General features: G+C 35.3%; 2 protein-coding genes across 6 annotated transcripts; both read left to right on the forward strand.

Annotated features, from left to right (window-relative positions):
- The first annotated feature begins 2,720 nt into the window (after window positions 1-2,720).
- LOC103335358 (uncharacterized) lies at window positions 2,721-3,684 on the forward strand. Of its 2 annotated transcripts, none has more exons than XM_089053833.1 (2): window positions 2,721-3,332; window positions 3,433-3,684. In XM_089053833.1, the coding sequence occupies exons 1-2, from the start codon at window positions 3,044-3,046 to the stop codon at window positions 3,519-3,521; spliced, it is 378 nt and encodes a 125-aa protein (XP_088909959.1). In that variant the 5' UTR covers window positions 2,721-3,043; the 3' UTR covers window positions 3,522-3,684. The 2 variants fall into 2 exon arrangements, with proteins under 2 accessions (XP_088909959.1, XP_008236587.2); XM_008238365.3 differs by having other exon boundaries at window positions 2,744-3,332; window positions 3,430-3,684.
- A 1,448-nt stretch (window positions 3,685-5,132) lies between these two features.
- LOC103335357 (cold-regulated protein 27) lies at window positions 5,133-9,731 on the forward strand. Of its 4 annotated transcripts, none has more exons than XM_089055405.1 (5): window positions 5,133-5,457; window positions 7,620-7,799; window positions 7,901-8,144; window positions 8,788-8,894; window positions 9,057-9,731. In XM_089055405.1, the coding sequence occupies exons 1-5, from the start codon at window positions 5,293-5,295 to the stop codon at window positions 9,156-9,158; spliced, it is 798 nt and encodes a 265-aa protein (XP_088911531.1). In that variant the 5' UTR covers window positions 5,133-5,292; the 3' UTR covers window positions 9,159-9,731. The 4 variants fall into 4 exon arrangements, with proteins under 4 accessions (XP_088911531.1, XP_008236586.1, XP_088911532.1 ...); XM_008238364.2 differs by having other exon boundaries at window positions 5,137-5,457; window positions 8,785-8,894; XM_089055406.1 differs by lacking the exon at window positions 5,133-5,457 and adding an exon at window positions 5,696-7,109 and having other exon boundaries at window positions 8,785-8,894.
- The last annotated feature ends 394 nt before the right edge of the window (window positions 9,732-10,125 follow it).

Below are 10,125 nucleotides of genomic sequence, written 5' to 3' on the forward strand. Positions count from 1 at the left end.
GACAAACCACAACCAACGCTGACGAGCCACAACCAACACCGACGAATCACGAACGATGGTACAAATTCTTATCCCTTTCCTTTTCTCTCTGTGATTATTGGATTCAATGTTTGATTCCACTTCTTTTCTCTGATTTTGGTTCATTTTGTGATGGATTTGGGGTTCAATTTTGACTGGGTTAGAGTTTCTCAGATGAAGGGTTAGGGTATCCACTTTGCCTTTTGTGTGTGTTCAGATTTGGAGAGTTGGGTAGTGTTGACTGCAAGTGGAGAAGTGCAAGGTTCAGATACAAAATATTCACAAAAAATAACAAAATTGATATATAATTGAGTTGGGGTAGTATTAATTCTTGTTCTTCATCTCTTTATCCATGATTTCTACTTCAGGATATAACAGCAATAACTGTCTTTTGCTAAATGAGTGGACGGTTTCTATCTAAACAAATGGAGTGGATACAAACATCATTTGATGGTGGTGATTATAAAGTTTTCTGATTATAAGTGCTGCCACGACTGCCACTTGCTGGAGGGAGCAATGTGTAATTGGCATAAGATGTGAAATTCCCAATATGAGAGGGAAAAAAAGGAGGATTGGTGGTGATTATAAAGTTTTCTGATTCTAAGTGCTGCCATGACTGCCACTTGCTGGAGGGAGCAATGTGTAATTGGCATAAGATGTGAAATTCCCAATATGAGAGGAAAAAAAAGGAGGAGAAACATCCCAAACAGAAAAAACGAAATCAGATTCTATATTGAAATTTGATTTGGCCCCAAAACAAAAAAAGAAGGAAAAGTGTGTTGATGTTCGTAAGGTGTGACTATGAGACCAAAATTGATTTTCAACCTACTACGGAGTATAGACCAAAGACATTAAGCATGTCATAAGTGGAGTTGAAATTGGGGCTGTTTAAATTGCAAATGGTTATATTTGCACACTTAAAATAAAAAAAAGAGTTATGAACAAATAGACATTTGGTAAAACAGGAAGTGTGATATGTAGTCTCTTAAGTTATAGAAAGTGTCCTGTTAATTTCTATGTTTATGCTTCTTTGCTAATCTGGTTATATGTGGTTCTATTTGTATGTAAAATTTAGGGCTTATGATTTCAATTGAATTTTTGAACTTGATTCATATTAGTTAATTTTTTAACATGATTTGCTTTCTCAGTCTAGGTGCAAGATTGCAGCTGAGTGCTAGCTTGGATGCACATTTTCTGATCAAAATGATTAAGAAGTCAGGATCCTGATTATTTTTATAACTATTGTTTCATTGGTGAAGATTAATGTAGTATTGTTTCACCTGTTCTGTGCCTCATTGATGACGTAAAGCTAAATTGTTATTACTTTACAGGAGGTTCCTGCTTAGGTTCGAGATAAAAAATAATTATTTAAAAAAAAAAAACCCTAAAAAAAAAAAATAGTGAAAAGAATATCTCAACAAAAAGAGAGAGAGAAAAACAGATGAAAAAAAAAGGGATAGATATATAATAAACTGAATAGTCTAAAAAAGGAACAAACAAATTTGATATTTATAAGAAATAACCCAATCAAATCTCATTATTTTGGAGTTCCCTCACTTTAAAGACCCATCACTTCAAAGTGCCTCATCCAAACACATTGCTAATGATTTTGCCAACTTGGTGCCAGTTGAACTAGAAAAGCCGTGGTCAAATGTACAAGAGGCACCAACTGCCTAACTGATGCTTGGATATGAAGCCAGCATTTTGGCAAGAAAGAATACAACCTGTTGATTTGTTGATCCCACATCATTTATGACTCATTCCATTTGCCAGCTTGGGTCCAGTCACCTTGCTTCACTTTGACACCATGGACCAGAAAGAAAATAAATAAAAATTCTTGGGAGGGCTAACAAGTAGCCTAGGCGTAGAGGCATATATGGGTTCTTTCCTTAGAAAACAAATATCTATTTTCTGGGTATTTTTCCATGTTTAGTTTTAAACGCTTGCTTTGGGAGTTCCTTCACTAGTGATCTCATGTTCAAATCCTCATGATATTGGTAGTATGAGAAACCTCCTTTCCTTATAATTTAGACTATCGTTTATATTAAAAACTTGAGGAGAAGGGGAAGTTGGAAGGGTAAATACCACATGTGTGGATTGAAACCAAATTAGTAGTTGGAAGGTTGGAAAGAAGAGTAAGTCAGTCATATTCATGCTCCGTCCAAAAATGTTATAAGCTTATAACAACATTAAATTAATTACTAGCCCCTTGGCGCATTTTATTTTATTTTTAGAATTAAGAAAATATAATATCGGTAGTTATGTTTTCATAAAAGTATGACCTATTATCTGATTTTGTTTTTAATTTTTAATTTTTTTTAATATGAAATAATGTGAATTTACCATATTATTCTCATTTAATTTATGATTTTAATTCTTCATGTTTGAATTAATAAGGACATTTTCTGATATTTTGAATGTTTCACAATTCTCTGTCTTTTACTTTATATATATATTAGCTTCTCTGCAAGTGTTTTACATGCGAGAGGTTTTTTAATTTAAATTTATTTTAAAATTAAAAAAATATAATGGGTAGTTGTGTTCATAAAAATAAGATTCATTATCTAATTTTTCTTTTAATTTTATTTTTTTAATATGAAAAAGTGTGAATTTATCATATTATTCCTCATTTAATTAATAATTTCAATTCTTAATGTTTACATTAACCAAAAGTATTTTTTAGTATTTTGAATGTTTTATCATTATATGTACTTTGAAAAATATATGTATTTTTAAAAAAAAAATTAAAAGAGAATTGGAAATTAAGGCCCACCAACCATGACCCACTACGATCTTACTGTCATCTATGTAGACCCCACAACCATGGCCCACCACTACCTCATTCTTATTTCGACTCTGAAGTGGCAAACAATCAAACCCTATCTATAAAAGCCCTTCCCGCCGCCGCCAAACCGGCAAACTCCCATGGATAATATTACAATTTAACCTACACAAAATCCCAAACCCTCGTCCCCCCTGGCAGCCACCGAAACGGCGACGCATAAGACATTCCAGCGGCGAGCCCATGGAGAATACCCACGCGCCACTGCCTCGACCTCTGTACAAGCAGAACTCGTGGTCGCCAGACACGCTCCGTGACGAGACGTGGCAGCGCCGGAAGAGCAGCTGCAGCGCGCGCCGCCTCAATCGCAGCAAAAGCGTCTCGGAAGACGATTTGGAGGAGCTCAAAGCGTGCATTGAGCTCGGGTTCGGGTTCGATTCGCCCGTTATCGACCCCAAACTGTCCCATACTTTACCCGCCTTGGAGTTTTACCACGCTGTAAATACGCAGTGCAGTAAGAGCGTGTTAACAGGTTGGTTGATATACACCGTCGGATTGATTGATTTCACCGTGGACTTTTTTGATACGACGGATGATAATTGTTGATTTTTCTTGATATTTTGTTTCAGAAGTTGGTGATGCGGAGATGGTGAAGATGAGGTTGAGGCAATGGGCCCAATTGGTCGCTTGCGCGGTTCGGCAATCATCTTCTTCTATCTAAATCTTAAAAATATTTTCTCAATTGTAAATTATAAATTTAATTCATATTTATTTTATTTTCTATATCAATCACTCCATTTGTTGAATTTGGAAAAGTCGGGTATGTTGCTATTATAGTTATAAGATTTGAATATAGCCATATGCCTTTGGAAGTTTGGCGACTTTATCATTGTCTCCTAGGACAACTGCAAAAAAAATATCAAAACACGTGTTTCACATTCACATGAAGGAAACTTTTAGAAAGCACTCATATATGTCCTACGGGGATTGGATATATTTTGGGATTTTTTTTTTACTTCACAGTTAACATGTATCGGTCGTGTCAGTTCACCAAAGCATCTTCTCTTCATAGTTTATAGTAATGTAGGATATCACATTGTCAACAAAAAACATGTTACATGAGTGAATGAATTCAACTTTTTTCCAAGTTTGCGTTTTGATCCATGAATACAATTATTGAATTTTATAGTTCTCACACTTTGTGACACGTGACATTTTAGTCATTCTTCGCCTCTGTTTGACCATTGGTTCTCTCTAGATACACAAACATTTCTCCAAATGAAACCATAATTTCCCTTTTTATACGATGTTATCTCAATTGGTTGCAGAAAATAGCAAAGAATAAGGCTCCTTACCATTTGGAAGAAGACAAAAATTGTCATTGTGGGAAGTTGAGATGTCACAAGGGTCTTGAAGAAGTGAATCAAATTGCAGCCTTAGTAAGTGAGTTGAGCCCTAATCAAGCCTTAATCACTCAATATATACGACAAATCAAACCCAATCACTCAATTTTACATGTCAAATAGATGGAACTGCAAAGGCTATGATATTATTAGAGTGGTGATTTTTTCACTCATTTTTCTCCTATTTTATCCACTTACACTCCTTTTTTATAACTAAAAAGGAATATAAGTGAATAAAATAAGTAAATCATTCTATTATTAACCTTAACTTTTAACATGTTATATAACATAACTAAATAATACCAGTCATATGACATGAAAGTTTCTATCAAAATTTTGAAGCATATATATATACATGATAATTTGTTTACATTTATAATATAAGTAGATTTTTATTGATAATATTCCGTAAAAAAATAAAATACTTATACAAAATATACCATTCTATAATTTCTTCATATACAAAAAGGTATGGACACATACTACTTACATCACAAGTGTTTATTCATAATTCAAATTTTACGACGTATGTTATATTTTAATTGAACAACTTATCATTTTATCCCGTCAATGTCACGTAATTATGCTCCGCCAATGCATTTTTAACCTTATTCCGCCGCGAATGCGATTATGCGACCGTGAAAAAAATCCGCACATAATCTCTCAATTACCCCACGTGAGCTACAGTCCCTTGCAACCGAATATGCCCAAAGTTCCGAACGTACCGAGTACGACACGAGGACTCGCTCTTCAGCAAAGAAAAATATCTGTTGCTGTTCTGACCAAAAAAAAAACAAATATCTGGCTGAAGATATTATCTCCCGGCTGACGTGGCACCTGCTGATACAGAGAACACGTGTAAAGAGCGCGCCATCTGGAGCCTTTATTGGCCCCAACAACAACAAAAAGCCCTTCTCTCTCTCTCTACTCGTATTGTTCACGACCTCCCCGGAGTGAGAAGCGAGAGGGTTTTTTTTTTCTGCTAAATTTTAGGAGCACATTTTTTCTTTTGCTCTCTTTTCTCTTCCGAGAGCTTTCAGAAGCGAGGCCGTTTCGCATTCCGTCCGATCAGAGAGGTGAAGAGCAGTGATGGGAGAGAATATCCGGGAGAATATTCCGCTTCCGAATTCGGATCCCGAGCGCCGGCCCGAGTTGACTCGGACCATCTCCAACTCCTCGTCGTCGTCTTCGTTCTCCTTCACTACTCTTGACGCTTCCGAGGAGCTCCCGCTTTGTTCCTCGCATGCAACACTGGTAGATTCCATTTTCTTCAGTTTCCTTCCTCTTTCTTGCTATTATTTCTTCTGATTGACTACCTATATTTGTTTTTGCGTTAATATTTATGGATGATTATTTGTTATAGTTGCTGCTTTTGCTATTTTGTGAGATATAGTGTATTTATTGAAGTTTGATTGGTTGAGTTTTTTTTTTAATGAATTTTTTCAGGTAGATATTCAGATTGTGAGATTTGCGAGCTGTTTTCTGATTTAGGACCGTCATTTTGTGTTTTGCATGTCATTTTTTAGAATAAATTTTTATTTTTTCAAGTATTTATCTTTGGTCTATTTACTGTAAATGAGCGTTTTAGATGAAATATACAGAAGAATGAGATCTCTACATTTATGGTGCTGGTGTCAAGTTATTTTGAGCTGCAGTAGATTCATAGTGATGAAGATAATTTGTGAACTCTTTCGTTAAGGCTTATATTTTATGCAAGGAAATTTGAGTTGAGAATTGAATCAAGATTGGATGTCACATTTTGAATGCTTCCTTTAACTGTGACAGTTAGCTGCCTATTTAGGACCAGAACAAAAAAGAATTAAATTTGTTGGAGTCGGAGATATGGAAGCATTTTTGCGCTTTCTGTTTTCCTTGATAGGTAATTTATATGGATGTTATTTCCGGTCATTTTTCCTTTTTCAACTTTTGCTTTTGGTTTGACGCAGTGGAGTTTTGTGTTTTACAAAACTTATTATGAAATCTTTGTTATAATAAGCCACTGTCATGTATATAATAGGACTCAACCTATCTTTTTCTAGAAATGAAATGGCATGTGTTACAGGTGCTTCTTTTCATGGTGGTCAGAGGTTTTGGAGACAACTTCTCATAGTATTCAAAATAAAATTTTCCTTTAGATTAACGCAGAATGTGACTAGTTGGAAAGAATTGTGATTCATGCAAAAGGTGACCAGCTGAAATCAAGAATCTGGGACCAGGCAGCGGCTTCTAGTGCAGCATAATGCCTAAGAGAACGTCACGACCCCTCCCTCTGTGCAGTTTCGGGAAATACGGTTAAATGGATAAGGAGGTGGCTAACTTTGATTTTTTGGGTGGTACATGAATTGTAAAAAACAAAAGGTTTGAGAACTTTACCTCCTTATCGATTCACTTAGATCTTTAGGGAAAGGTGATGTATTTGAAGAACAGTCTAGAGAACAAGAAACAAAAGGTTGAGAATTTTATTTTTCAATCCATTCAATTAGATCTTTAGTACCTGTTTCTTTGGTTATGTTCTCAAATAATATTTTTTGAGAATAGTTTAGAGAACGGCAATAAATATTGGGAACATGCTCTTTTCTTGTTATTGCTTTATCAAGAAACAGAGACATTTAATTATCATTTTTGATGTTCTGAAAGGCTGCTTAGATAATCCTGTAGAACAGATGATCCTTCTGAGATGATCGGAGCATCCTGAAGAATGAAATCCACTTTATCTCAACAAGATTCCCAATTAACTAGTAGATATCTGTGCACCAGATAGCATAATACATTTTATACTGGTGTCTAAATCCTTTAGAGATCAATGTAAAACTATTGAAAAGTAAATTGTGATATATATTAGACATTCTCAACGGAAGAATGATGTTGACCATTGCAAGAAGATGACCTCTCAGAATATGGTGAAGGTCAGTGCAGTAATTAATTTTTGTTACATGTAAGTTAATATATTTTTCCAAAGAGGATAAAACGATTTGAATTAAGGGGTATATGGCAGAAGGTTTTTTAGTAGACGAACAGTCAATGATCAATTTATTTCTAGTGTGAGAGATGACATGCTCATGATAATCTATATCCACAACTCGATTGAGTTGATTGTGTCATGGATTTTAATCTCATCAAATTAAGGGCTGAGATCTTTGAGTGTTTTATGTTTAGGAAGTAGACTATTTCCTTGATTTATAAAGCATTGGCAGTCAAATTCCTTTCGTATTAGGGTTTTGTAGAGGTCCCTGGTCCCCTGGACTTGAGGAATTTGATTTCACGTTGAAGTGTAACAAAAATAAATCTGTAGCTTTTTACTGAGACCAGTATGTCTAATATTCTTTTTCTCTCAATAATCTGGAATATATAATTCCCGAATGCAGGTTCTTTTTTATATATGTTTAGACTTTGACACCGATGATGTTCCATTGCAGGGTGCATCCACAGAGTGGACAAATGAAAAGCACAATTTGTATCTTGATTCTTTGGAAACATCATTTGTTAATGAATTGTACCATTCCATGCGTTTGCGTGACTGGCATCAACAAAAGAATGCTCGAGGGACACGTTCATTGCAAGAGGTCTCATTCAAGACTCAGAATTCTTCTGACCAGGTCAGAGTCAAATCTGCTATATCTCTTTTGGTTGTGTGTGAGCATGTTGGTAATGGCCCATTTTGGTCATCTTGTTCATTATTTTCTTGGGTTATTCGCAGTTCAAGGTTGTTCAAGATGGCTGCTTGCAGAAGATCAACCTTCGAAGGAATGAAAGATTGATGGAAAGCACAGCTAATTCTCATGTTACTATGAGAAGTCCATGCAGATGTCATTATACTCTTGCAGGCAAAAGCTGCACTGTTTCATCTCCTAAGACGTTGACTTTAAAAAACTTACATGCATCAGCAAGAAGTTCAGAGCAGAACCTAGTATGTCATCAGGATTGGGTTGGCAATATTACAGGTACTCTGACTCACTTTGCTTATTTAGGAAAATTCTTTCCTTTCATCTCCTAATAATTGATATGCTCTTTCAGAATTTTTTCCCTTCCAAATTTCCTTCCCTGTCACACCCCCCCATATGCGCGGCTACACAATGTGAATGCACGTTAATTCGAGATACAGAATCGTGCAAATAAATGTGTTTTGTTCTCCTGGATACTAAAATTAATTGCTATATTTGTGCACTGGTAGTAGTTTGACTAAAATTAATTGATCTTTCCACGTTCCCCAGATTAATAAGCCTCATGGTATATGTCTTCTGGTCATGTTGCGCTTACATATACGTTTATGCCTACACATACTTGCATTATAAATATACAATTTTTCTGAAATTTTGTTTTTTTTCTTGAGTAAATTAGTAGCTACTTTTACTTTTGCTGAAGCACACATCCACACATCACAAATACGAACATGTAAAATATATTTTCTGAACTTTACCCACCCTTTCGCTAGATGGTGATTGTGAGCTCTGTTGACATTACATAGCATCATTGTTTAATGTGTGTGAACTGGCCACTGCGTATTGAGAATTCAATCATATGCTTTAATAATTCATGTGCTTCATTTTTCTTTTTTGGGTTTTGATCATTGTCTCCTCACAGAAGTATCTGGTCAGAACTTTGTGGATGAAGACCATGGAGGGAAGCTAAGCAATGCATCGAAACCAAAAAGGCTTAAAAGAATTGCAGCTGATGCTTCCAGCAATGATCAAGTAATGTCTACAATTAACACAAAAAGGGAAAAAAAACAATATTTGGAATAAATTCTGCATATTGATCTTGCTTTACTTATCCCACATAAGATCCTGTGATTATTGTTCAGTCTTAATTGTTAGGTTCTCATTTTGTATTAATTTCCTCATGTGCCTTATCAGATTGTGCCATCAGAAAATTTTGATACGAAAGAGGTTTCAATGGCCCATAATGTTCTCTCTGAACAAGGGCATAATCTTCGCTATTTCTTAGGAGGAAGCTGAGATACAACTTAGTACTGAAGTCTGACAGGTAAGCAGTATCGATACATCGAAAGGATGGAGATATGGTTATACTTTCCATTTTCTCCTATTTGAAGATGCCAAATGCAAAGGTTGATTCTATCAGTAGCTATTCTTGTTGTGAATGGTGTTCGGGGTAACGCTACCATTGGACTCTGGGCAAAAGTCCACAGGGAAGAAATTATATCTGTTCAGCGATATGCTCTTCATCTTTTAGGATTGGTAGATATAGGATTTATGGAGTAGATTTAGTTGATGAGTACACATCGATTACATGGGTCTATCTGATCATTTGCTGTTCCTTTTCTCTGTTTTTATTTTTTTATTTACTGCATTTCAAGTAGAACAACTTCTAATAGATATAGAAGATCCGTAGTACAATTTTGGGCTGTATGGCAGATGTCTGGATTTCATGGGGATGACCTGAGAGGTGTCAATCATGTCCTGTTAAAAGAAAAAAAAGGTGTCAATTATGTCCTCTTCCACAATCATGGAATTCCATTGTTATGAAATTACAAATTTATTATGTTATGAAATTCTAATAAATTTCCATTAGACCCATGATCTATCGCCTCAGTGCGATTTTAGAATTTTATATTATCTTCGTTTGTCTGATCTGATTGAGTTTGAGTATATAACACACTTGCTGTAATTACAGAATTTCCAATTTGTGTCAGCGACTTGCCGCCGCCTGCCCCAACAACCCCCCCCCTCCTCCTCCTCCTCCTCCTCCTCTCTCTCTCTTTAATTTTTAATTTTTTAAATTTATAAATATTTTTTTTATATAAATTTTATGACAAGTTTTCCTAATCTTTCCAGCACGTTTCCATGAGTTTCTTAAATATGATGGGTACCTAACCCTGTTCTACTACTTTATCATGTAGAAGCCTAATCCAGTTATTGTAATTTGTGGATTATTTAAGTAACTAAGATTCGGTTTTTTAAAATA

The sequence above is a fragment of the Prunus mume genome, linkage group LG6 (genome assembly GCF_029339155.1).
Source record: "Prunus mume cultivar Tortuosa linkage group LG6, ASM2933915v1, whole genome shotgun sequence".
Classification (NCBI taxonomy): domain Eukaryota; kingdom Viridiplantae; phylum Streptophyta; class Magnoliopsida; order Rosales; family Rosaceae; genus Prunus; species Prunus mume.